Source organism: Strix aluco, chromosome 2 (assembly GCF_031877795.1).
Source record: "Strix aluco isolate bStrAlu1 chromosome 2, bStrAlu1.hap1, whole genome shotgun sequence".
NCBI lineage: Eukaryota > Metazoa > Chordata > Aves > Strigiformes > Strigidae > Strix > Strix aluco.
The window spans coordinates 136,549,147-136,574,617 of record NC_133932.1 but is presented as its reverse complement, the minus strand read 5'-3'; the positions used below and the strand labels follow the sequence as shown (position 1 = coordinate 136,574,617).

Below are 25,471 nucleotides of genomic sequence, written 5' to 3'. Positions count from 1 at the left end.
TGTTTTGGGGGTTCTGCCACCTCTGGGGCAAACCGTGGAGGATTTGCTGTGGGGACACTCCGGAGGGGACGCTTGTCACCGACGCTGCCCCCATTCCCTCTGTATTTTTTATCAGGCAGTGCTTTACCAAACAGCTCCATGCATCTGGGGGGGGGGGTTTAACCATTCACATTCCACTAACATCACCTTTCCCTTTTTCAGGACAAAATCCTTCTGTAAAACAACTGTCTGCTCGCAAATGAGTTTTCATTATTTTTGTATTTAATTGGGGGTAGAGGGTTGTTTTACATAAAAGCCTTTTGGGGGAGGGTGGGTAAATATGCTACTTCTGTATGTTCAGCTGGTGGAAAAAAAAAAAAGGTGGGGAAAAAAAAAAGGAAAGCGAAAGGCTTTTCCCAGGTGTGACTGTTCATGTGTGTCCCGCTGCCTGGTTCCATCTCTTGTCCTGTTCCTTCTGTAAAATGGCATTTTCTTAAAAAAAAAAAAAAAAAAATTTTTTTTTTTTCTTCAAATAAAAGGGAAGAACAGACGTTAAACGTGTTCCGGAGCGTCTGTGGGGCGTTTCGCGGTGCAGTGTTGGGATGGGGGGGTCACCGTTAAACCGCCCCCCCCGAGAGGCTCCGGGGGCCGGGCCGGAGCTGCCAGGAAGGGGCGGGGCCGTGGGCGGGGCGACACCGGCGCGGCGGAGGCGGCGGAGAGGGGGGTGCGCGGGGCTGCGGGGGGGGCTAACGGGGCCATGGAGGGGGGGATCGGAGCATGCGGGGGGGTGTAGGGGAAGTGGGGTGCAGGGGGGGGGCGGGAATGGGGAGGGGGGATCGGGACATGCAGGGAGTGGGGGTATGGGGGTGTAGGGGCATGTACGGGGGGGTCCGAGCTTGCGGGTGGACGGGGGTGCATGTTGGGGGGGTACAGGGCATGAGGGGTGCAGGGGGGTGCATGGGGGGGACGGCACGGGGGGATCGGTGCGTGAGGGGTGTCAGTGGGACAGGCCATGGGGGCTGTCGGGGTGTCCCAGCATTGAGGAGTGCATGGGGGGGGCGGGACGGGGTATGGGAGGGGTGCATGGGGGGTTGAAGGGACATGGGGGGTGCATGGGGGGATCCAGGTGGGAGGGGAAAGGGGGGTGCATGGGGGGATTGAGGCATTGGGGGTGCATAGAGAATGGGGGGGTGCATGGAGAATGGGGGGTGCATGGGAGCAATCAGGGCCTGGGGGGGTGCAGGGGGCATGGGAGGGGTGCAGGGGGAATGGGAGGGGTGCATGGGGAGATTGGGGGGTGCATGGGAGGATTGGGGCTTGGGGGGGTGCATGGGGGGATTGGGGTATTGGGGGTGCCTGGGAAATGTGGGGGTACATGTGGGGAATGGGGGGTGCATGGGAGGATTGGGGCCTGGGGGGGCAGGGGCTCTGGGCTGGGGACACTGGGGGTGCTAAAAGGGATGGGGTTTGGGGGGGCCTGGGGAGTGCAGCACCCTTGGGGACAGCCTGGGGAGTGGGCACCGTGGGGGTGGATGTAGGGGAGCCCCTGCATCCATGGGGACACCACGGACAGGCAGGACAGTGGGGTGGGACCCCCCCTGAAGGGCTCCGCTCTCACCTCCCCCTCCCCCCTTCCACCCCCCTTCAGGCGCCAGCGGGGCCCTCGGGGAGGCCACCATGTCCCAGGCCATCACCTGCCTCAAGGTTTGTCCTCCTCCCTCTCCCCTCATCTTGGGTGGGGGGGGAGCACGAGGGCCACCTTCCCCCCCTTTTTGCCAGCATTTAACCCTTTACCATCTGACCTTCCCACCCTGCCAGCAGCAGGGGGATGGCGGGGAGAGCCCCCCGGCAGCCCCGCTCGTCCTTCTGCGGGAGACGCTGTTTCTGGAGGCGAGCGGGGTCACCTACCGCATCCCGGCTTTGCTCTACATCCCCCCTGCCGCCACCTTCCTGGCCTTCGCCGAGAAACGCTCCTCGCCCAGGGACGAGGACGCCAAGTACCTGGTGCTGCGCCGGGGCTGTCGGCAAGGCTCCTCGGTCGAGGTAAAAAAAAAACAAAACCACCCGCCTGGGCTGTAGGAACAACCTGCGTCCTCCATCACGGCGGGCGCATCCCCGGGAGCGACACCGGGCGGTTTGGGGGTACAGCAACACCGCTGCATCCCCCCCGTTTTCCTCCTCGCCGCCAGTGGGGTCCGGTGGAGGAGCTGTCGGCGTTGACGCTGCCCGGCCACCGCACCATGAACCCCTGTCCCCTCTACGATGCGAAGAGCAGCACCGTCTTCCTCTTCTGCATCTGCGTCGAGCAGGGGAAGACGGAGCGATGCCAAATCTGGAGGGGCTGCAGCGCCGCTCGCCTCTGCTACTCCACCAGCGCCGACGGCGGCCGCCGCTGGACCCCGCTGCGGGACGTGACGGACGAAGCTGTCGGCACCGACCTGGCCCATTGGGCCACCTTCGCCGTGGGGCCGGGCCACGGGGTGCAGCTGCGTTCGGGGCGCCTGGTCGTGCCGGCGTACGCTTACTACGTTCACGGGTGTTTGTGCGGGGTTGTGCCGCTGCCTTGCTACACCCGGCAGCACGCCCTCGTCTTCTACAGCGACGACGGTGGGCGCAGCTGGCACAAGGGTGCCCTGGTCGGCGGTGGGCGGACGGGCGAGTGCCAGGTCGCCGAGATCTGCGCCGGCGATACCCGTAAGCTCTGGCTCTACTGCAACGCCCGAGCGCCGCGGCGTTGCCGGGCCGTGGCGTTCAGCGCCGACAACGGGCTGCGCTTCGAGCGCTCGGCGCGGTGCAGGGCGCTGGGCGAGCCGCCGCGGGGCTGCCAGGGCAGCGTGGTGAGCTTCGCCGCACCGAGCGGCGCCGGGGATGCGCCTACTTGGTTACTCTACTCCCACCCCACCGATCGGCACCGCCGGCGCGATTTAGGCATCTATCTCAACCCCGAGCCGCTGGATGGGGCGGGTTGGTGGCACCCATGGGTGCTGCACCCAGGCCCGGCTGGTTACTCCGACCTGGCCGTCTGCCCCGGCGGCGTTTTCGGCTGCTTGTTCGAGTGCGGCACCGCCAGCGCCTGCGAGGAAATCGCCTTCTGCCTCTTCGCCCTGGACACCTCCGACGGCGGCGAGCAGAACCTCAAATCTTCCTAAATCAGACCCATTTTACAAAGGGGGGGGGGTCACTCCCAACTGCTGGCAGCCGGAGCCGGTGAACGCAGCAACACTGGGACCCCACCGGCACATTTTGGATGCGCCGGAGGCTCAGCATCGCATAGCTTTTTATTTAATTAACGCTTGGCTTTTTAATCACCCGTCAGATGAATGGTGGCAACCTGGGGGAGGGGCTGGATCTGCTGCGGGGGGTGGATGCCGGCACGGCACCCAAAATGCCGCTGCTTCATCAGAAATTTGCATTTTTCACCTGGTAGTGGCAAAATGCAGAAGGTGCCATTGAGAGCAGCTGGTCCCCTGGGGAAAAAATACCCAAAACCAGTTGTAAAAATTATTTGCGATTCCTCTGTGTGTCCCCCCCATGTGGTAGAGAGAGAATTCCCCTTTTTTACCATTTTTTTATGCTGTTCTCTTCACTTTGCTGGTTCAGGCTGAGTTTCACCCCATATTCGCATGGGAAAAAGCACTCAAATCTCAAGGGGGGGGGTTATTCTGCTCTGTAGGGGACAAGTTGCGGCATCATGACGGTGACAGCGACCTCATCTCCCTGTGCTGCTGCCGCCGAACAAAATCCTCCCAAAACAGGTGAAATCCAGCCAATATTGGGAAAATCCCAGGGGAGATGGCCCTGCCGGGGAAGGATGCGGGATGGCCCCGAGCGTTGTCGCCTCCCAGTCCATCCCGCTGCTACATTTTGGGCACGCAGCATCTGGAAGAGACACACACACACCCCCCCCACAAAGGTCGTGGGGTTAGCGGGGGGTTTTTTTAGAGGGGGGGGGTCCCGGTGTCCCCATCTTACCGGTAGCGCCGGGGACAACCAAAATGTCCCCGCTGGGTCTCGTGGGCGAAGCAGACGCGGCGGCAGCGACCCGTGTGCTGGGCGCAAGGGCGGGCACCGGTGGGGACGGCATCAGCGGGGGGGTCCCGGGGGACGTCGGCGGTGGGGTGCCGGGGACCGGTGGCCAGGAGCAGGGCCAGGAGCAGGGCCAGGCACGGGACAGGCATGGTGTGGGGACAACCCCGGTGTCACCTGGGGTTGTATTTATGGGGTTCGGCACCGGGGAGGTGGGGTTTGGCGACGGAGGGTGTTGCTAGATGGGGTTTAGCGACGGGCGACGGCGTGGCCTGCTCTGGCCGCTGCCAGGGGGGACCCAGGGGATGGGGAGGGGGGTGAGGGGAGATTGAGGAAAGCGTTGGGGTTTGGGGGGGTTTGTCCGGGTTTTTGGGGTGACGGTGGGGGGGGGGGAAGGTGGGGGGAGTGATGCAGGGTCATGGGATGTGGCTGAGTGATGGAGACATGGGACATGGAGTGATGGAGACATGGGACACGGGCATGGCTGAGTGATGGATGTGGGACATGGCTGAAGTTTAGGACATGTGACATGGAGTGATGGGGACATGGGACATGGGACACGGCTGAGTGATGGGACATGGAGTGATGGGGATGTGGGACATGGCTGAGTGATGGGGACATGCAACACAGCGTGTGATGGGGACACAGGACACGGTTGAGTGATGCATGTGGGACATGGCTGAAGGATAGGACATGTGACATGGGGATATGTGATATGGGGACATGTGACATGGCTGGGCAATGGGAACGTGGGACACGGCTGAGTGATGGGACATGGGACATGGAGTGATGGGGACATGGGCCATGGCTGAGTGACGGGGACATGGGACACGGCTGAGCGATGGATCGTGGTACCCAGACCCTGGAGCGGAGGGTCTCAGAGCAAAGCTCACCCCAAGCCCTGATGCCTTCCTGCCCTTGCACCCATCATGTCCTTGCATCCGTCACCCCCCCATGGTGCAGGGCAGAGTTGGCCCCTCCCAGCCCCTCGGCGCAGGCGCAGCGCCCCACATTTCCCAACTTCTTTTGGCCTTTCCTTTGGGAATTCAGCCAGTTCCACCCATTTTCCCTGGGTGGCTCCAGGGGTGCCGGGGGCTGGGGGTGCTCAGCTCAAGAGGGAGTATTTTGGGGTGCCATGATGGTGCTGTCCCTGCAGATGGGGCACCTGAGCACCTGCTCTCTACAAAAAAGGAGTTTTTTCAGGGTGAGAAAGTGTCCACAGTGTTGGTGGGAACCCAGCGGGACGTCCTCGACCCACCACCCTCACCCCACTGGGACAGGCAGGAGGGGGACGGGACGGAATGGGGACAGAGAAGACAGGGACAGGCAGGATGAGGCCAAGGCAGGGTGAGGACAGCCAAGAGGAGGACAGGATGGGATGGGGACAGGGGACAAAATGGAGACAGACAGGAGGGGGACAGGCAGGATAGGGCTGAGGACAGGGCAGGATGGGGCCGGGATGGAATAGGGACAGGCAGGAAGGGGACAGGATGGCATGGGGACAGGGAGGTTGGGGAGACGATGGGATGGGGGTGGGCAGGGTAGAGACAAGGAGGATGGGGACAGGGAGGGTGGGGACAGGATGGGATGGGGACAGAGATGACAGGGACAGGCAGGATGGGGACAGACAAGAGGGGGACAGGGACGAGGGGGAGAGGCAGGATGATGCTGGGGCAGGATGGGGACAGACCCGAGGGAGACGGGCAGGATGGGGACAGGGATGACGGGGACAGTCAGGATGATGCTGGAGCAGGATGGGGACAGACACGAGGGGGACGGGCAGGATGGGGACAGGGACGGTGGGGACGGGACAAGAGGGGGACAGGGACGATGGGGAGAGACAGGATGATGCTGGGGCAGGATGGGGACAGGCAGGATGGGGCCCAACACCACCACCCCCGCCCCCCAGCCAGCGTGGCGGATCCGGGGCACCCCCCACCCCTCTCCACCCCCCCCCCCTCACCCCCCTTCAAGGCGGGGCCTCCCCGTCCCTCCCCCCTCCGCCCTCCTCCCTCTCCCGGCGGCGGCGGCGGCGGCGGCTGGATGCGGGGATTGGGGGCGCTGGGGCTGGGGGTGCTGCTGGTGCTGGTGCCCCCCCCCGCCCCAGCCGAGACCTACACGGCCATGCTGAGCGTCCGGAGGGCGCTGGGCTCCGAGGGCCGCCTGCTCCGCCGGCTCCGCGCCTACCTGCGGGAGGAGAGCGGCCGCCTCCGCCGCCTCGCCAGGTACCGGACCCCCCCACACCCCCCCCCCCACACACACCCTGTCGTGGTCACGCGTGGGTGCTCCCCCTCTGTCTCTTCCCCTCTAAGCACCCATAGCCTCGCCCCAAGGGTGGGTGCTGCCCTGGCAGGGAGGGAAGGGGGGGGGGTTAAGGCAGCCCACACCCCCCCCTCCAGCACCCAATTTTTGGGGGTTCCCCTAAATAGGAGTTTGGGGTGACGTTGGTGGATGGGGAGAACAGCCGGGACGCTGCCACGCCCCGCCCCCCCCCCGCTATGTCCCAAGAGGGGGACGTGGTGTCCCAAACCCTGGGTTGGGGACCGGGGATGTGGGTCACAGCACCCCGAGGCACGGGCCATCCCCACGGACCCACCAGGGATGGGGTCCACCCCCCGTGATGGGGTTTCCTCACCCCTGGCTTGGCCAAAAAGTGGGTGCTGGGGCAAAGCTGCCCCACTCTGCGGGGGGGGCTAGACCCTAGACCCCACCCCAGGGGGGTCACCACCCAGGAGCATCACTCAAAGTGTCACCCAGTGGGTGCCTTGCAGGTTTTATGAGAAGGTCCAGGCGCTGCACCAGGACCCCAAGGCCTCAGTGGACAACCCCTTGTTGGCCTTCAGCCTCATCAAGCGTCTTCACTCCGACTGGCCCAATGTCATCTACAGCGACGAGGCCACTGAGAACACCCAGGGTATGGAGGATGCTCGGCCACGTGTCCCCTCTGTCACCTGGGGAGAGCCAGGAGGTGATGGGGAGGGGTGGATGAGCAGGAGGATGGATGGAGGAGCAGAGGAATGGGTGGAGGAGCTGGGGAATGGATGGAGGAGCAAGAGGATGGATGGAGGAGCCAGAGGATTCATGGAGGAGCAGGAGGATGGATGGAGGGACAGGAGGATGGGTGGAGGAGCAGGAGAATGGGTGGAGGAAAGGAGGATGGATGGATGGAGGAACAGGAAGATGGATGGGGAAGCAGGAGAATGGATGGAGGAGAAGGAGAATGGGTGGAGAAGCAGGAGGATGGATGGAGGGACAGGAGGATGGGTGGAGGAGCAGGAGAATGGGTGAAGGAGCAACATGTGAGGTCCCCAGGGATGGAGAAGGACTGATAAGGGTGACTGCACCCCAAAAGCTCATTGATCCCCCTCCGTTCACCCCATTACCCACCCTCAGCACTCCATGATGGCTTCAAGGAGGTGGAGCAGGAGCTGCCTGGAGCCGAGGACCTGGATGGGGCTGCCCGGGCCCTGATGCGGCTGCAGGATGTCTACGCGCTCAGCGTCAAGGGCATGGCCAATGGCGTCTTCCAGCGAGCCGGCGCCGGCTGGCCGCCCCTCTACAGCCCCAGCCGACGCGTCTCCCTCTCCGCCGACGACTGCTTCCACGTGGGCAAGGTGAGGGCGAGAGCCATCGACCCCCCCAAAAGAGCTTTTCCAGCCCAGGATGTTGCTTCTGTAGGGATAGACTTTGGGTTTTCTTCTCACACGGATGCGGAGGGGCCCCTCTGACTCAGCCCGCAGGCATCCGCCTGCCTGCCATCGCCTCTCGGCTCTCACCCAAATAATGGGGCTTCTCACTGCTTCGGGGCTTGGGGAAGGGAAGAGCCAAGCCGGTGGCCTGGGGGAGACCTCCCGCCCCAGCAACCCAGTTGGGTACAGGGTTGGTCCCCGCCCGGGGGTCAAAGTGGGTCTGTAAATCCCTGGGAGGGGATTTTGTTCAGGGTAGAGTCCTCTGAGTGTCACTGCAGAGCTGGGATGGAGTGTCAGAGCGTGGGATGGGATGGGATGGGATGGGATGGGATGGGATGGGATGGGATGGGATGGGATGGGATGGGATGGGACAGGGTGAGGTGGAAGTGGAGTTGCAGGAGGAAATGGAAATGGGGATGTGGATGGATGAGGATGGGACAGGAAAGGAAGGGTGGGGCAGGATGGGCATGGCGTGGGAGGGAATGGGGATGGGGATGGGGATGGGGAAAGCGACAGGGTGCAATGGGCCAGGATGGGTGGGAATCACAATGGGATGGGATGACATGGCAGAGGGATGGGATAGTATGGGATGGGGTGGGACAGGGCAGGGAGAGGACGGGAGGGGATGGGGATGGGATTGGGATGAGAAGGGGATGGGATGAGTCAGGAAGGGACGGGAAGGGATAGTGTGGGGTTGGGATGCAGGCCAGGCTGGCCCTGTCGGAGGGTCTGGGCGACGCGCTGCCTTCCAGGTGGCTTACGACACGGGCGACTACTACCACTCCATCGCGTGGCTGGAGGAAGCTGTTGGCCTCTTCCGCCTCTCCTACGGCAGCTGGAACCCTGAGGACCGGAGCAGCCTGGAGGATGCTCTGGACCATCTTGCCTTCTCCTACTTCATGGTATGGCCACGAGTCCCATCCCCATCCTCGCGGTGCCTGGCAGAGCTGAATTGTAGGCAGGGGGATGCTCACGGGCTCTCCGCTCCACCCATCCAGGCTGGAAACATCTCCCATGCCTTGAGCCTCTCCAAGGAGTTTCTCCACTACGGTACGTGGGGCAACCTCTGATGTGGCAGGAGGTGGGGAGAAGTTTTGGGGTGTCTCCATCACTTCTGCACGGCACCAGCCTCCCTCACCCCATTTCTTGCCCTCCCCCGGTAATTCTCCGGGGACTGATGCCATGGGGATGGGGACACTGCATTTTGGGTGACACCACCTCTCTGGCAGACCCCAGTAACCGAAGGGTGGCGAGGAACGTGGTCAAGTACGAGAAGCTGCTGGAGATGGGGACGGCGACAAGCCCCAGACCCCTGCAGCGCCCCAACGGCACCCGCCTGCAGAGCCGCGACGCTTACGAGGAGCTGTGCCAGCGCTCAGGGGGGCAGGTGGGTCTGGCAGGGGGTTGTTACAGTCCCCCATTCCACCACTGTCCCCCTCCTCACACCCTCCTTGGTCCTCTCTCTCCCCAGCCATCCCTGGAGCAGTTTCTGCGCCTTAGCTGCTCCTACGAGACCAACGGCAGCCCCTACCTCCTGCTCCAGCCTGCCAAGAAGGAAGTGGTCCAGATCCAGCCCTACGTGGCTTTGTACCACGATTTTGTCAGTGACACCGAGGCCGAGACCATCAAGGGGCTGGCAGGACCCTGGGTGAGTCATCCCTGTCCCCAGGGATGTCCCTCTCCTGGAGGAGGATGCCCCAAGAACATGGTCAAGATGGACCACCTTGAGCATGCAAAGATAGGAGAGGGTTTAAGCCAGGGTTTAGCCAAAGCTTCCTGCAGCAAGAGCCCGGGGTGGGTGAGCACCCCAAAAGGTTTTGGGGAGAAACCAGGTCCACGCATGCCCCTAAAACCCTTCCCAGCCAGGCTTGACTTGGTGACACCCAACTGTGTTGGATCCAATTGCATCCATCACCCCGGTGGGACACCTTGGGGTGGGGATGTTTGGCCACCAGCTGGTATAAACCTCCCAATTTCAACCCCAACCGGGGTCCCTGCTTGGTGTGGGGGTCCCCATCTGCAGCAACATCCCCCTCCTCCAGCTGCAGAGGTCCGTGGTCGCCTCTGGGGAGAAGCAGCAGAAAGCCGAGTACCGGATAAGCAAGAGGTAGAAGCCACCCCACCCCTTGTCCTCCAGCCAGCGGGACCACCATGGCCCCATTGCCACCACTGAGGTGGTGGTGAAGCCACGCTGGGGAGGCCTGGGTCCTCCACACCCAGCAGTGCCACACGTGAATTGGGGGGGGGGGGCTGAAGGTGAGGTGCTCCCGCAGCGCCTGGCTGAAGGACACCGCCGACCCGGTGGTGCGGGCATTGGAGCAGCGCATCGCTGCTGTCACCGGCCTGGACCTGCGGCCACCCTACGCCGAGTACCTGCAGGTGGTCAACTATGGGTTGGGAGGCCACTACGAGCCACACTTCGACCACGCCACGGTCAGGGAGCTGCTGGGGTGGTCCATGGGCTGGTCATAGGGTGGTCTGGGGATGGTTCCTGGGGTGGTCTCTCAGACGGTCACCAGACTGGTCCCTGGGTTGTTCTTGGAACTGGTCCCTGGGGTGGTCTCTGGGCTGATCCCTCAGATGTTCCTGGAGGTGGACACTGGTGTGGTCCCCATGGGATCCCTGGGATGGTGCCCAGAGCGGGGTGTCCCTGGGATGGTCATGGGGTGATCTGGGGATGGTACCTGGGATGTTTTTGGAACTGGTCCCTGGGGTGGTCTTTGGGGTGGTCTCTGGGCTGGTCCTTCAGATGTCCCTGGGGTGGACCTTGGAGTGGTCCCCATGGGATCCTTGGGATGGTGCCCCGAGGGAGGGTCCCCAGGGTGGTCCTTGGGGTGGTCATGGGGTAATCTGGGGATGGTACGTAGGATGTTCTTGGAACTGGTCCCTGGGATGGTCTTTGGGGTGGTCTCTGGGCTGGTCCCTCAGATGTCCCTGGAGGTGGACCCTGGGATGGTCCCCATGATGCTCCTGGGATGTTCCTGGAGCAGGGAGGGCCCTGGATGGTCCCTGGGGGTGTCCCCATGGTGATCCCTGGGATGTTCCTGGGAAGGGAGGGAGGAAAGAGGGAAGGAAGGAGGGAGGGACGAGAAGGGAGAGGGAGAGCGTTCCCTATGGGCAGCTCAGAGCCACCAGCTCTGTTAGGGTGGGAGGTGCCTCCAGGCTGAACCGTGCCAGCGTGGGACTGTCGTCCCCACGAGACTGACTGTCCCCACCCCCTCGCTCTTGGGGCAGTCCAGGAAGAGCCCCCTTTACAGAATGAAGTCGGGCAACAGGATCGCCACAGTCATGATCTACGTGAGTCCACCCTCATTTCCGGACCTAGAGAGACTGCGCTTGCTTGGTCATCAGTAGGGTTCAGAGTGAACAGGGTTTGAGACGGGTGAGGGCAGCCCTAAATCAGACTGTGGTGGGGTGTTAAATGATATCTTCAGAGTATTTAAGAGCTTGTGCCATGCTGTAGCGAGGGAAACACAGTTGGGGACCGAGGGAGGTTTTGTGCCTCAGTTTCCCCATGCAGAGCAGCCACATCACAGGGGGAAGGGCAGGGCCATGGCTCATATTTTTGTTCCTTTTCCTTTTTTGCTCCTTTTTCAGCTGAGCGCAGTGGAGGCCGGAGGCTCCACAGCTTTTATCTACGCCAACTTCAGCGTGCCCGTGGTTAAGGTGAGGGGGACCCGCATGAGCCCCCCCTGGTAGCGGGGAAGGGGGGGACGCTGCTCTCTTGTGTCTCGTCTCTCGCAGGGGAGTTGTGGCTGAGCCTGTCCCGATGCCAAACCCCAACCCCGGGGCTCCCTGATCTGTTTTGGGGTGCCAAACACCCACCCTGGAGCTCCTGGCTCCCTTTGAGGGTTGCCAAACCTTGATCCTGCAGCTCCCAGCTCTGTTTCGGGGTGCCAAACCATAACCCTGGGGCTCCCATCTGTGTTTTGGGGTGCCCAAATCCAATCTCGGGGATCCCAGCTCTATTTTAGGATGCCAGAACCTTAAACCTAGGACTCCCAACTCTGTTTTAGGGGTGTCACACCCCAGTCCTTGGGTTCCTGGCTCTGTTTTGGGGTGCCAAACCCAATTCTGGGGCTCCTGGCTCTGTTTTAGGGTACCAAACTCCAACCCCAGCACTCCCAGCTCTGTTTCAAGGGTTCCAAGCCCCAGCCCTTGGGCTCCTGCCTGTTTTGGGGTGTTAAACCCCAACCCCAGGACTCCCAGCTCTATTTTGGGCTTCCAACCCCCAATTCTGCAGCCTCTGGCTCCAGTTTGGGATGTCAAACCCCAACCTCAGGACTACTAGCTCTATTTTGGCATTCCAAACCCCAATTCTGGGGCTTCCAGCTGTTTTTGGGGTGCCAAACTCCAATCCTTGGGCTCCTGGTTCAGTTTTAGGGGTGCCAAACCCCAACCTTTAGGTTCCTGCCTGTTTTGGGGTGCCAAACGCCAACCCCAGGGCTCTCAGCTTTGTTTTGGGGTTCCAAATCCCAGTTCTGGGGCTCCCAGCTCTGTTTTGGGGCTGCCAAAACAATTCTGGGGCTCCTGGTTCTGTTTTAGGGGTGCCAAACCCCAACCCCAGGGCTCTCAGCTTTGTTTTGGGGTTCCAAATCCCAATTCTGGGGCGCCAAGCCCCAACTCCTGGGCTCTCAGCTTTGTTTTGGGGTTCCAAACCCCAATTCTGGGGCTCGTGGCTCTGGTTTTGGGGTGCCAAACCCCGGGGCTCCCTCTCTGCTCTGCAGAACGCAGCTCTCTTCTGGTGGAACCTGCGGAGGAACGGGGACGGGGATGGGGACACCCTGCACGCCGGCTGCCCCGTCCTGGCTGGGGACAAGTGGGGTGAGAGACGGTCCCTGGTGTCACCCTGGGGTGGAGGGGGAGTTCTTCCGGCCAGGGGGAGCGAGAGGGGCTGGGAACCCAGAAAAATCCGGGGTAACAGGGGAAAACAAATCACTGGTACCGGAGTGGGGTCGGGGACGGGTGCAGGGGGACGGAGGCAGACGGGGGTCCTTGTCCTTATCCCTTCCAGTGGCGAATAAGTGGATCCATGAGCACGGGCAGGAGTTTCGGCGGCCATGCAGCACCGATGCACAAGATTGAGGTGCTGCGGGCTCAAGGAGGTGGCACCCATGGGTGGCAAAGCCACCCCGGCACAGCTGGGGATGTCCCCAAGGCTGGCAGCAAGAGGAGGGAGGGAAGGGGGTGGCAGCGGCGTGAGGTGTTATTGGGGGCGGTAGCACTTGCTCAGCCACGGCTGAATCTGGCGAAAATAAAGTCAAAAGACACTAAATTGGAGTTAGAGGGAAATACCTCAGTGTGGTACCTGATGGGATGTGTGTATGTGTCTGCGTCCCCTCACCCCTGATTCCAGCCTGGACCCTTAACTCACCTTCAAGCCCCTTTCTCCAGCCCTAGGTGAAAAGACTCTCTGCTAAAAGGACAGGCAGTTAGTGACATAGTATTTCTATGGTAATCAGTAGGCTTCAGAGTGAACTCAATGGCCATAGAGGATTAGAGCAAAGACAGTACATTATCCATCCTCAAATAAACCTGCTGCAGTGCCTGGCTGCATCTTGGGCCTGATTGTGCAGCCCCCCACTCCGTTCTTGTCCCAACAACTGCATGGGGCCCCCCTCCCTTGCACCCCACAAGGGTTGTTTTGGGGTTTTTTTGCAGGGAAGTGGCTGTAAGAGGGACCTTGGGGAAGGAGAAGGCAGCCGTTGCCTTCCAGCCACCCCGGCCCCCAGCCTGCCCGTGCTCGGAGCACGCCTGTGCCAGCGCCGCTCCCCCGGGACCCCGCACACAAGCTCCCTTTCTCCGGCCCGACCGCAGCACCTGCGTGACTGGAAGGCAAAAAAGAGGCAGCAGGGCTCTCCGGCAGCGCCCGGAGATCGGGCAGGGACCCCGCATCGCTCTCCCTGGGTATTTGGGATGGGGGAGAGCCCGGCTGAAGTGGGGATGAAGCTGGAGGACACCATCCTCCCCCCCTCCCTGACTCCACATCCATCCAGCCCCATGGATGTGACATTTGGATGAGATTAAAACCCTCCTGGATGGAGAGGGAGAGGGGAGCACGGCCTGGGGAGACCCAGCTCCCCGGGGGTGGGTCCAGGCCACTCCATCACCTCTCAGCCTCTTTGCTAGTTAGAAGGAAAAGGACAAAAATTGGGGAGGGGGATAAAAACGCCAAGCTGACGTCTCCCAGTGCTCACTTTGGGTTCAAAAATGTGCATTTATCACTCGGTGGCAGTGTTTATCCAGCCTCAGATTAACCCTTCTGTAGGCACACGGGATGAGCTGGAGCAGCAGGAAGAGGCTCCAGGAACCCTTTCCAGCTCTGTTAAGCCTGCTTGAATGTGAGAGTTTGCAAAATTTCAGAGCAAATTTCCCCAAATTCCTGCTCTTCAGCTAGGAACAACGACCCCACCATTTTCAGAGTATTATAAAACACACGGTTCAACGCAGCACAGGTTATTTAACAGCCAGAGCACCGTGGTTTATTACTTTCAGATGTTTCTGTACACGTGGGAGCCATCGGTCATGGAGGGGAGGGGAAAAAGCAAAAGCTGTGGTTAAAGCATCCCCCCCCCCCCCCTCCTCCCCACACTGGAGAAGGGATGGGGGAATATTTTGGATGACAAGAGGCTTCTGTGAGTCACCAGAAAAAGCCAAGGCTTGGGGCTGGCCCAGGAACAGCCGGATCAACACCCTTCCTCCTGCTGCTCCGAGGAGCCCCAGGACCGCAGCTGAAGGGAAAGGAGGAGTTCCTACCCCAGGCTTTTCACAAATGCTTTATTTGTAGGCGAGAGAAACAGACACTGAACAAGACACGAAGAGGATGAGGCTGACGCGGGACACAGAGCGCGGTCTCCGGAGAACTGACACACACACACACACACACACACACATTTTCCTTCTGGAAAGAGCAGCACGTGGTAAGAGGTCAGCCCGCCAGACTGGGAAAGCTTGGTTTAAACCAGCCAAGCATCCAACAGCAAAGCTCGGAGCAAACACCCAAGCGCTATCCCGCAGGTTTCGGATGCTTTAGGGACAAGGTGCCGAGGGTGCAGCGTAACCGGATGGATCAGGGCAGATGATACAGCCAAGGGAGGCAGGTTTGGGCCTCACAAACAGCAGTTTCGGGTCGTGAGCGGAGCACCAGGCTCAGACACGGGTGTTATAACGCACCAGGGCCAAGTTTTCTTGGAAGTGGCAACCCATCAACTATTTTTTTGGACCTTACCTGAAGATCTAAGGTTTAGATTTTCAGGAGTGTTGAGCACCAGTTCAAACCAGCAAACGGCTGACTGCCAGACACCTTCAACACTCAGATAAAAGGCAATAGCGGAGGGGAGGAGAAACATCAGCGCGAAAGTCGAGGAGGTGGAGAACATCAGCACAAAGCTGTTCGCTCTCTCCTGCTCCAATACCCGCCGGGTGCTCCTCCGTTCACCGAAGACCCTGTTAAATGTGGCAGCACACTGATAACAGTTTTCAGAGTCCTGGCACGGTCTGGCTGAACGAGAAGCCAGCAAAGTGGCTTTGCCCTACTGCAATCACTCAGCCCCGCGCGGCAGAGAGAGGAAAAGCAAGGAGGTTCACTCTGAACTCCCCCAGCACGGTATTTACTGGGCTACTGGTGTCACCAATGGGATCTACCACACCACCACCACCTCTGAGAGTTCCCCGACCACGGGGAGTTTAGAAGTCACTCCGTGCTTTACTGTAGTGCTTTTTTTTTTTTCTCAGAGGGTGTCTCAGTTGCACAGAAAGTGACCTTCAGTCGCAATAAGAATCGGTATTTTTAATTGGCTTTGGTATCATCTCCCACTCACTTCACATCTGGACCAGGGCAGGCTGAAGACAAAAAAAAAAAAGAGGCTCAAAAGAAAAGCGAGCGCTGTAGAGCGACGCGATTTGGCCACCATTTCAACGCCGAGTGCCTGCGTCTGTGTGTATCGATCACCCCGGTCACTAACAGCGTTTTCAAAACACAAGCACGGAGGAACTGTGCTGGCTTAAGCACGTGGAAGGACACGGAGCCAAGCTCTGCGTTCGCAGGATCTGTATTCAAAGCAAAGCTACACAATTCTGCAATACAGGAAATGTCTTTTTCCAACAATCTCAGCGCTCCTGGAATCTACAAATCGCCGTGGGTTTTGTCTGGTGCATATAATCCAGGATTATAGCAGAAAAAACCCACCCTGGGTCTGATTTGAAAAATTTAAGAAGTGAACCCTGCAACAAAGCAGCCTCCCAAACTGCATCTCCTGCTCCTGCTCAGCCTTGCGATTTTCCATTGTGAAAGTTTCCACCGATCCTCAATCCAACGACTGGAACAAAAGCAAGATTTCTAAATAATCGAAAGCGCCAGCGTAAAACCAGCATCCTTTCAATGCAGACAGCCTCTTCTCTGCTTTTACACGGAGACAGTACAATGCTGCAGGCTGTGGAAAAACGCAGGGAAAAGCTGGTGGTTATGGGGGGATTTTCTAGATGTCCCCATTTTTCATGAGTCAAAGAGAACATTTCTTCTCTCTGCAGCTACTTTCACCACGGCCTGTGCTATCCTTCACCTAAACACCATCTATCTCTGCCTGCAGCTCCCTGAAAAGGGAGAAGAAACCGCAACAGGAGCATTAATATTTTTCAGACAAAAGTACAGTCTCAAAAATGTACGTGGCTCGACACAGCCGAAAGGAATTCCCCCTCCACCCACCCACACGCTCTTGCTCCTGCCCCCGTAGGCACCTTTTTTTTTTTTTTTTTTCCTGAAGCCAGCACTACGTGAGTCCCTGAACATCTACCTAGTCTGTGCAAGTCAGGACTGAGAGCTTGGCACGGAGCAAACGCCACATTAAATAGGCTGTTGAAATATTTATTTTTTCACTCACTTCTCAAATGTTAACAACAAAATATAATTCTGGGGAGCCCACAGGATTCGGAAACAGTCATTCATTTTCCAACGGTGCTTCTACAGAATACAAAACTGATTTTCTTTTGCTTTCCACAGCGGGTTTTGTTTGTTGTTTGAGGGTTTTTTTTTAAGATCTCACAAACTGTAAAAGCAAATGAAAGGGATAACATGAGAGGCAAATGCGAGGAGTTACCACAACGAATCACTCCAAGCCAGATCCTCCAAGTTACTTCAGCAGGGAGGAATGTGACTTTACTGAGATCATTCATGAGTATGACAACAGGCACATGCTTAACTATCCCGTGAAGTGAGACTCTGGACATACACACTGTAGTACTTAAATCTCTAACAATTTGAACGCAGGATTCACCTGGAAAGGATTGAGAATTTTGCCAATTTGCAGGATACAGCTGGGGAAAGTACTATTTTGCATCTCAACTACTGAAGATTCGTTTAATCCATCAGCATCTAAACCAGGGGCGGACATTAACGTCAAGGTCACAGTAAACTAATGCAATAATTAACACGGTGACTTACGGAGGGAAGTGCCAGGAGCCAGCAATTGCTCTTTAACACCCGAGTGCTGATAGCCAAAGTGCCAGGACAGGAGAGCTCTCTGGAGTGAGGTTTTCTTGTCTCTAAGTCAGGCATTTCCCACCCTGACATGTCAGGGAAGGGACACGGAACAACGCCATGACTGCTGTGTCCACGGCTCACACGGGAATGAATCAGAGGAGACAAGTGGTTCTCCATCAGGGTGAACGCCGACGTTAAACCGGGCTTTGCCAGCTCTTCACACCCTCTCCCTTTGCCCCAACTGCACCTCTCAATTGCCAAGAATTCACGGTGGCTCTTGTCACAGGACGTACGCCTAGACACGCATCGCAGCTCCCAAATCCGCCCAACAACAGAACTCTGCCTCAGCAAAACAGCGTTAAAATACTGCTTTTCATCATACAGCATCAAGGGGTTGTGGACACAAGGGAAAAAAAAGAAAAAAAGATTTCAGACATCCACCAGCAAAACATTGAGGAAAACTGCCCCAAAACGTGTCTGCTCTTACGCTCAAGCGTGATTCTTAGGTGAAAGCAATCTGACAAACTGTCTGTGGATAATTTAACCCTGAAGAAAAGCTCTCCGTGTAACTACTGCATTTACAGGGAAATATGGAAGGCAGGCAGTGAATCGATCTAGGAAGTGACAGTGAAAACAAGGTCTTTCCTCCAATACTGGGGGGAGCATAACTCAGCAGCTGCCTACACCTCTGCATCAACATCACCAGGACTGACTCCAAGCTCTTCCAGGGTTTTATCTACCGCACATTTTGCATTTTTTCATCCAAAAGGCGCTGATCTCTGCTCGGTTGTGTGTAGCAGCTACAAGAAGGGAAGCATAAACACATTCCAGGCACAGAGAACGGCCAAAGAGGCAAACTGCCTGCAGACCACGGTGTTACTGCTGCTCTTGGGTCTTCCCCATAAACGCAGGCCCAGCGTCCCCTGCCTGTTATGTGTCTGCAGTAGTCGGAGTTATCCAGGCTCTTTTTCTCAGTGAGAACTTGAAACGAGTATTAAGAAAGCTGCAAGACTCTGAAATGGAGCTCACGGTCCTCCCTCGCCTTTTTGTTTTACAGTCCAGTCCAACTTTGCGCAGGGAAGTAGCATCTAGGCTCTTCCCGCAGCTTAACCCATAAGGCTGGCATTGGTGAGACGAAACCTGAGCTCCCAGTGAAGCCGATTCCTCGTCTGCTTTAGGGGAAACGTGTATATAAAAAACAAACCTAAGGGGCACTTCAAAGACGATTAGACGATTCCATGGAGAAATCCTGAAGCCTTTGGCTATGCTGCAATGCCCTCGGTGGATCTGGACTGCCAACGGCCCCTTTGCAGTTGGGTCCAAGAAAGCCTGAGAATTGATGGAGATCGGTATGATCAACTACTTGGGATTTCGGGAGGTCTTTCCTTGCGGCAGCAGAGAGGAGCCCACTTCCAAGGGCCTGAAGAGCTTTTCATGGTCTTCAGTGCAAGCTGCTTCCCAGCAAGGAAGTCCCTAAGCATTTACACATTCTGGAGAACTAGTTCTAGGGGATGAATCTCACACCAACTTCTCACTGCTGCTGAACTGGAGAGATGAAAGGATATGGATACATCACAGTGGCCTCTGGTGCAGTTTATTTACAACAGGACTCAGTGCTGGAGAACACCAGGCTATTAACAAGCAGGAAACACACTAGGAGGAAAAAAGGAGAGCAGAAGAGAGGTCACATGTTAAAATCAAGGTGTTCTCTGCAGATATTTGACTCTGCAACACCCTAAATTTAGTTGGTTACCCAAGGTAAAACAAGGCCAAAAGGAGTTTATCACGCAGGTTAAAATCAGCACTGATGCATTCAACAGTGACTGGTAAGCTACGTAATAGTGAGAAGCACAAAAGCTTAGTATGTTGCTGTCTGTGGCTTAAGGACACAATAAGGCCAGCAAGCCACCTCACTTTCCCAAAGCCTCTTGTTTTAAAGCTGCTTTTGAGAGCATGAGCAGGAGCAACAGGCCTTCAAAGACTCACAGAGACAGCACCGGTTGCCAAATACCTGGTGGGGATTCAACAATACAACGCCGTACAATCCTTTGGTCTTCTCCCTCCCTCACCATTTACACATCAACCTACAGTATATCCTTTCACTGGATTTAAAATACGCAGTTCACAGTCCTACACTTCTACTGTTTCATCCCCAAGGGCACAGGATAAAGGGGAAAAAAGAAAGAGATCATCCAGTAATACCTCTTTAGCACTGCCAGTCCTACAGCATCACACATTTTGGGGCTTACAGCTTTTGTTGAAGAATTCTTAGCTAAAAGCAGGAAGACTTTTCAGGACTGCTGAAGAAACCTGCTTATTTTACCATCCACCTGAAAGATGATCCTAAAACAGATTAGCACCTTCTAGGAGGTCTAAGCATTAGTTTAGTTCTTAGCTTTATGGTACTGTAACTAAGACTCTGGGAGTTTTTCCGATCAACCTTATCAGTCACAATCTACTCTCACTGCTGCGTGGCTGATCGCAGAGGCCTGGCTTCTACAGTTCATCATGACACGAAAACACATGAGATAAGCACAGAAAGTCTGCAACATGAAGCACACAGCTTTACCTGTCTAATCTCACCAGTATTTCTTGGCCAAAGAAGCGTGCAAATTGTTTCCAAAACACAGGGCCTTGATTACTTAAACAAAATGCTATTTAAACTAAATACCATAAAGCTTGTAATCCTGCCTTCTAGCAGGCTATAAAGAAAGGAATCAGCTAGGGAGGATCTGTTTCGCTCCTCCCCTCCAAGGGAGGAGGTTTCATTAATCCAAGTTAATACGCGAGAAGTTTAGACAGAACACATAAACATCAAATATATTACTGGCTGTGATTCAAAGCTGTTTGTCTACATGTGGTTTTCAACATTCTGCTAAAGCTCCAACCTCCCACACTGAGAGCCAAACACGCAGGGAGTAAGAGCAAGAGCTCTGCTCGAGGACTGCGCAGCTCCAGCACCCACAGAGCCTTACCACTGGAATCCACCGATGGGCTCTGTAAACCTGTGACGGATCAGGAACGTCGCAACAGCTTCAGCAACCTGAGGGAAGGGGAAAAAAATTTAAAAAATAAATAAATTTAAAAAAAAAAAAAATCGGTCAGAATTTAAAGGGACAGGAAGATAACAAGAAATCCAGTCAGGTTTCAAAGACTGCAGCATCTCCACCAACGGTTCATGTCCTCAGGACCCTCTTGCTGAACCAAGTTTGCTCCTTTAAAACTAAGAGCTCTGTATAGCACACTTTTATATAAAAAAAAAGGAACTACATGCTTCCACCTTTACTCTGACACTGATCTCACAATCAAGAACTGACCAAACTTTTTCTCCACCTTTTTCAGTAATTCTTACAACAGTATCTAAGTCTAGCAGGGAAAAAAGGTCTGGAGAAATCATGATGCAAGTTATTCCTATAAAGAATAAATCAAGACAGTAGCCTGACAGTAATAATACTGCTTAGAATGTATATTAAAAAGAATAAGAATGTAAGAACTTGGTATGTTTAGATAAAAATCCCTATTTCAGACTGGTAAAGCCAAGCACAGGAAGGCTGAGTTTTACACTCACAGCGGTCAGTGTAGAACAAGCTTTAAAACCAGACGTGTTTCCAACCACAGGCTCCACCACATTCCTGCTTCTATCTGGACACTGACTTCAGCAGTACCCAAAAGCAGCACTGCTCTGTCCATCTGTAAGCTGTTTCAGCAACATTTGGTTTGTATTTGGAAAATCTGAGCCACCCAACTCGGAAAAACAGAGATCAAACCCCAAAAGCTGCAGTTTAGTACAAGGGCGAGCAGAGAATTTCATGAGGGAAGGCAGGGAGGATAAATCCACACTCCACATGGTAAGAGTGTGGAGTTAAACCTGTAACCTAGCCAAGCCCTGTGTCACATAACATCTTAGTCCAGGCTTTCCAGCCAGCTTAAAAATCCAAGCTGTTTTGCAAATAGCCAGTTAAGACGTCGTGCCAAAAAATGACCCTGAAGTATAACCTCTCCTTCGTCGTAAGCAACAGACCCCTTTTGCATTTAAACCGTGAAGACCGTGATTTATCTAGCTGCAACACCACAGTGGGGCTCACCTTGTCTGGAGCATCTTCGTGGACTGCATGGCCACACTGTGGGAGAACCTGCATCTGAAACTTCCCTGCAGATCAAGAGAGTCATCACTGGAGCTGCTTTTTAAGCCGTCATGATTTCTAACAGCAATGGTATAGGCAAGCAGTTCTTGTGTACACAGGAAACATCTGACACTAGAGCCTTAAAAGCACTGTGAATTTATGAACTCACATTCTTTACAAACAAACCTCACGAAATCTCACTATATGCATCTGGCAAAGAAGGACCAGGGAAGGCACAGGAGTCTAGGGCAAACTGTACAACACACACAGCAGACAGTTTCCAAAGAAAGCAAGAACCAACTGCTTAATTCATCTTCCCCAGGTGTAACTAGAGCAGGTTCCCAGGACTTAAAACAAAGCTGAAGTTCTTAAGAGCTTCTTGACACAGGCGAGACTAACTTTCAGAGTTGGAACTGTTATCAGATCTACCTTAACGTAATGTTTATCCTGCTACCCCAAACTACTTTCCAGTACTGGTTGCTCTGGAAATCAATCAAGCTGGGATGGGGAAAAAAAAATGAAAAAAACAAAACCCAAAACATTAATGCAGATGCTGAATCTTGGTCTGATGTCTGCCAGAAACACCAGGAGACCAGACAGTTTTGGATGGTCTCAGGTGTTCTAGCCAGGAACATCAGGAATGTAGTTAGAAAGGGAAAAAAACAGATTAGAAAGAAGCCCTCACAGACAATCATTCTGATCCAAAAGTGTGGCAGCTCCATTGCTGGAAACATTGAACACTAGACTGAAGAAAAACTATGGCAACAGCACTCCACAACTTCTAATTCAACCTTTCCCTTCTCAATTTCTCCACCTTTCCTACAACCACAGACAGTTCTTTAATGCACATTTGTTTCGATATAGACTGCACCTGGTAAGAGGCCACTCCAGCTAACTCTCTTTTGTGTACCCATAGCAACAAGCTATCACCCAAAAAGAGCATTACAGTGAGGATAGAGTAACAATATTAAATATTTACCTTGCATCTGTCCAATTGTTAGATCTTTATCCAGCCTGTCAACACCTACAATCAAACAAACAGATGTATTGGAGAAAAGCCAGAGAGAACATGACTGTCTAAGCAAGGCTTTACTCGATGTTTTGAAAGAGACATTTGGCTTGAAAAAACACAAAAGAAACATCATCTCTGACACTCACAAGGATTTTTCACTGATGCACCTCAAGGGAGTAAAGTGACAGGAAAGGATCCCAGCCAAAAATGCAAGAACACATGCTTCCCCACAACTTAAAAGGATATTTACTGTGGTTACGCACTTAATTGCCTATCAGGGTACAAAAAGAGCCTATAGCTGGCTCTGGAACATCGATAATTTGACTTTCAGTTGAAGAGTTCAAATCACACCCATATCTGCAGGAAAATACCACAGTAATAGAGGCTGAAGGGCAGCTTGGATCTGTCCTGTTTGCTCGTCTTCCACATCATACAAGTAAAACACCCACCCAACGGCAGCAGTAGACAGTATGTCATTATGTGCTATTCTAATATTGGGGGCTCTGAATAATTCCAGATCTACATGGATTAAATGGACTAGTTTATGATATTTCAAGATACATAGAAAAGCCAAGGTGGAAGAGACAGGTCTGCTATTCTCAGAGAAAGACATTAGCCAAACACCAACGCTATTCTCTAAAATACAAGCGGGACATCACTGAAGAAACAGCCACTGAACCTGAGCAGGACTGGAAAAGACACATACCAGCTAAAAGCAAAAGCTTTGGAGTTGGACAGCTTAGGAAGAGGTTAGATAAACCCCTGAACCAGCCATCCCAGTACTTTTCTGTTTTCGCCAGTTCAATTCGCCACGTGTATAAGTGCTCCTTCTTTGTCTGCAAGGAGGAGAGAGAGCTCTGCATTAGTGATCAGTAAAACAGCTGAAATAAAGTGAACTCAGAGTGCCACTTGGAAGAATATATCAAAAAATACTGGCTCCCTCTGGTGGATTACACACTTCCAGGGGATGACCCTTCTTGCTCCTAAATTGCTCTCCAAATCACAGCCAAAGGACACGAGTAGGGAACAAGAAAGTCAGCAGGAGCTACACCTACAGATCACGAGAAGGCTGCAGTATTCAGGGCACTTGATTCGCTATTTTTTACTGACACAAATAGCTCACAAATTGTCTGAACCTTCAGACTTGGCTCCCACTTAGGTGACACAGAAACACAAGGGGCTGAGCTGGCTACAACCATTTTCCTCGAGGAATTTACATTCCTAAGTTGCAATTGCCTGTACAACCTCCTGAATGCTACTGTGTCTTGGAAACGAACAAAAATACCACAAAGACTCAGAAAAGAGCATTCCTCAGTAAGGCCAGAAGCCCTATTTCAGGCCATACGTGTTAAATCTGTGAGCATCTCAGGAAAGAAAACCAAACACATGCTTTCAGGTACCAGTCCAAGACAGAATCAGCGGCACAAGACAAAGAAGAAAAACAACAGTCACAATATAAAGTTTTCAGTCCCTGGAGCTGCTCCATTTTATAGTAGAATGATTTGGATAACTACTGGTGGCTACTCTTGCAGGGGAGCATCATGCAAACACGAGCTGAAAACACAGCAAGAAATTTCCTACCTCTGTGTCATCTTCTTTCTTCCTTTTGTTGACAGAGCCTCCCCCTTCCTCATCCTCTTCCTCCTCCTCCTCTTCTTCAATAATACCCTCCACTATGGCTTTAGGACATTCAGGACTGGCAGCCCCTTCGCACCTGTGAAAATAAAACCAGAAGCTGATTCCCTGCCAAAACAAAAAAATAACAGGTTTTAACCTAAAAAATAACAGGTTGTAACCTAAAGTGTTCAGCAGTTTCTCAGATACTGGCTGAAAAAAATCCCCTCAAGTTTAAAAGTAGCTGTGGATGAAAGATAGTCATGACTAGCCATGGGATCGAGTGCCTGCACAGCACATGTATCCCAATGCAAATATAAATGCAAACAGCTACTCAGAGGAGGCAGAAGTGGTCATACAATCAACAACAGCTTTCCTTAACGGAGCACAAGAGATTTGTAAGGGCTCCACGTATGTCAAGGATTAGAGTGGCACAAGCAGGTTACTCTGATCCTTCCCGAAACCCACCTCAGACCACTCCCAAAACACAACAGATAATTAAACCATTTCTAAAAGGAAGTGAGAGACCCAGAAGGCCAACCTGATTTAGGGCAAAATTTCTGAAGAGGCATTGGACTAACACTTATTTCTTAATGTCTGCTGAAAGGCAGACAAACCAAGGAATTACACAACCAGCAGTAGTTAAACTTCTTAAAACATTTTGCCTCAGGGAAATTTTGGCCAGGTTTTCTCCAAGTGCCATGATTATTATTCAGTGCTGCTGCTGGTATTAACTGTGACCAAATGATAAGAAATTTGTATTTGCTAGAAGAAATTTTCACTTTCAAGCACATTTATACTCTCTAGTTACAGTAATGTAAAACAGACAAGTTGATTTCAAGACATTTAAAAGAAACAAAACCAAAAACCACCTACTGTTTGACTTGACCGACCATAGAAACTCTGGCAGATTCAAGATTTCTTATTTGTCCACTTTTTACACTAGGAAAAAAAAATAAAAATGAGAGGAAGGGCAGAAATACTTACTAAATAGATTCAGGAACTATCAGGCTCAGAAACAGGAGCAAAAACCCGTTACAGCTCACGATTTCCCCAAACCATTCCCAAACCTCCTGTTCTCAGAAGGCGTTTGGAGTGGCTCACACTACGTGCCGACTCACTTGAACCCTCTGTTGTCTTTTAAATTCACAGTTTCAGTGACATGTGGGAGAAGTGCTGGTGACAGGGGGACAGGGAGAGGTCAGAAACTACATGAGTATTTGGTAACAGAACGGGCCTTTCTGTTATCCAATCTACAAACTTAACCACAAGGCCTCTCCCTTTCAAACTCAGCTGCCAAATACATAAACAATTACTGCCAAATTGGAAATAAGTCCTGTATTTTACACATGGGATGGATGTCTCTAGTTTCTTCTGCAATAGTTGGGACACTTACAAGGAAGCAGCAATTCAAATCCTGAAGCTTTCCATTAGTTGAAACTCTTAGAGGATCCTTCTCCAACACCTAGCCAAGTCTCCTAGGAAATTAATTATCTTTGAGACCCCTCTCCCCCCGTCAAATCAGTCAAGGAACTGGCAACAAGAGTTG

General features: G+C 54.2%; 3 protein-coding genes and 1 long non-coding RNA gene across 20 annotated transcripts in view; 2 read left to right on the top strand and 2 right to left on the bottom strand.

Moving 5' to 3' along the window:
* The first annotated feature begins 43 nt into the window (after nucleotides 1-43).
* Nucleotides 44-3,265, top strand: NEU3 (neuraminidase 3). 4 transcript variants are annotated; one of them, XM_074816569.1, is made up of 4 exons: nucleotides 44-703; nucleotides 1,628-1,683; nucleotides 1,801-2,022; nucleotides 2,169-3,265. In XM_074816569.1, the coding sequence occupies exons 2-4, from the start codon at nucleotides 1,657-1,659 to the stop codon at nucleotides 3,126-3,128; spliced, it is 1,209 nt and encodes a 402-aa protein (XP_074672670.1). In that variant the 5' UTR covers nucleotides 44-703; nucleotides 1,628-1,656; the 3' UTR covers nucleotides 3,129-3,265. The 4 variants fall into 4 exon arrangements, with proteins under 4 accessions (XP_074672670.1, XP_074672669.1, XP_074672672.1 ...); XM_074816568.1 differs by having other exon boundaries at nucleotides 1,798-2,022; XM_074816571.1 differs by lacking the exon at nucleotides 44-703 and having other exon boundaries at nucleotides 1,544-1,683; nucleotides 1,798-2,022; nucleotides 2,169-2,494; nucleotides 2,579-3,265.
* LOC141919950 (uncharacterized) lies at nucleotides 3,240-4,130 on the bottom strand. The gene is made up of 2 exons (XR_012622192.1): nucleotides 3,952-4,130; nucleotides 3,240-3,858 (listed from the first exon to the last, which is right to left on the bottom strand). It is a non-coding gene; the product is annotated as an uncharacterized LOC141919950 (long non-coding RNA).
* A 1,908-nt stretch (nucleotides 4,131-6,038) lies between these two features.
* On the top strand, nucleotides 6,039-12,986 carry P4HA3 (prolyl 4-hydroxylase subunit alpha 3). 4 transcript variants are annotated; one of them, XR_012622291.1, is made up of 13 exons: nucleotides 6,039-6,230; nucleotides 6,777-6,919; nucleotides 7,399-7,619; nucleotides 8,447-8,596; nucleotides 8,693-8,744; nucleotides 8,924-9,081; nucleotides 9,166-9,342; nucleotides 9,737-9,801; nucleotides 9,968-10,127; nucleotides 10,934-10,991; nucleotides 11,292-11,360; nucleotides 12,422-12,518; nucleotides 12,709-12,796. XR_012622291.1 is itself a non-coding variant. In XM_074817040.1 (13 exons), exons 1-13 carry the CDS (start codon nucleotides 6,049-6,051, stop codon nucleotides 12,777-12,779), a joined length of 1,608 nt encoding a protein of 535 aa, XP_074673141.1. In that variant the 5' UTR covers nucleotides 6,039-6,048; the 3' UTR covers nucleotides 12,780-12,986. The 4 variants fall into 4 exon arrangements, 3 of the variants coding, with proteins under 3 accessions (XP_074673141.1, XP_074673140.1, XP_074673142.1); XM_074817040.1 differs by having other exon boundaries at nucleotides 10,929-10,991; nucleotides 12,709-12,986; XM_074817039.1 differs by having other exon boundaries at nucleotides 10,839-10,991; nucleotides 12,709-12,986.
* Nucleotides 12,987-14,454: 1,468 nt separating this feature from the next.
* Nucleotides 14,455-25,471, bottom strand: part of PPME1 (protein phosphatase methylesterase 1) — a 34,818-nt gene continuing 23,801 nt past the window's right edge. For 6 of the 11 annotated variants that reach the window (XR_012622183.1, XR_012622187.1, XR_012622191.1 and 3 more), the window contains 8 exons: nucleotides 24,799-24,864; nucleotides 23,890-24,022; nucleotides 23,015-23,144; nucleotides 22,276-22,320; nucleotides 21,258-21,322; nucleotides 20,148-20,215; nucleotides 19,375-19,515; nucleotides 16,542-18,825 (listed from right to left, as the gene is read on the bottom strand). Coding sequence is in view for 2 of the 11 variants with exons in the window: in XM_074816566.1 (XP_074672667.1) it covers nucleotides 18,807-18,825; nucleotides 20,148-20,215; nucleotides 21,258-21,322; nucleotides 22,276-22,320; nucleotides 23,015-23,144; nucleotides 23,890-24,022; nucleotides 24,799-24,864 (526 nt within the window). In the remaining 9 variants the exon portion in view is untranslated. Of the gene's footprint in view, nucleotides 16,127-16,541; nucleotides 18,826-19,374; nucleotides 19,516-20,147; nucleotides 20,216-21,257; nucleotides 21,323-22,275; nucleotides 22,321-23,014; nucleotides 23,145-23,889; nucleotides 24,023-24,798; nucleotides 24,865-25,471 lie in introns of those variants that run through there. The other 5 variants (XM_074816566.1, XM_074816567.1, XR_012622186.1 and 2 more) reach the window with 4 other exon arrangements.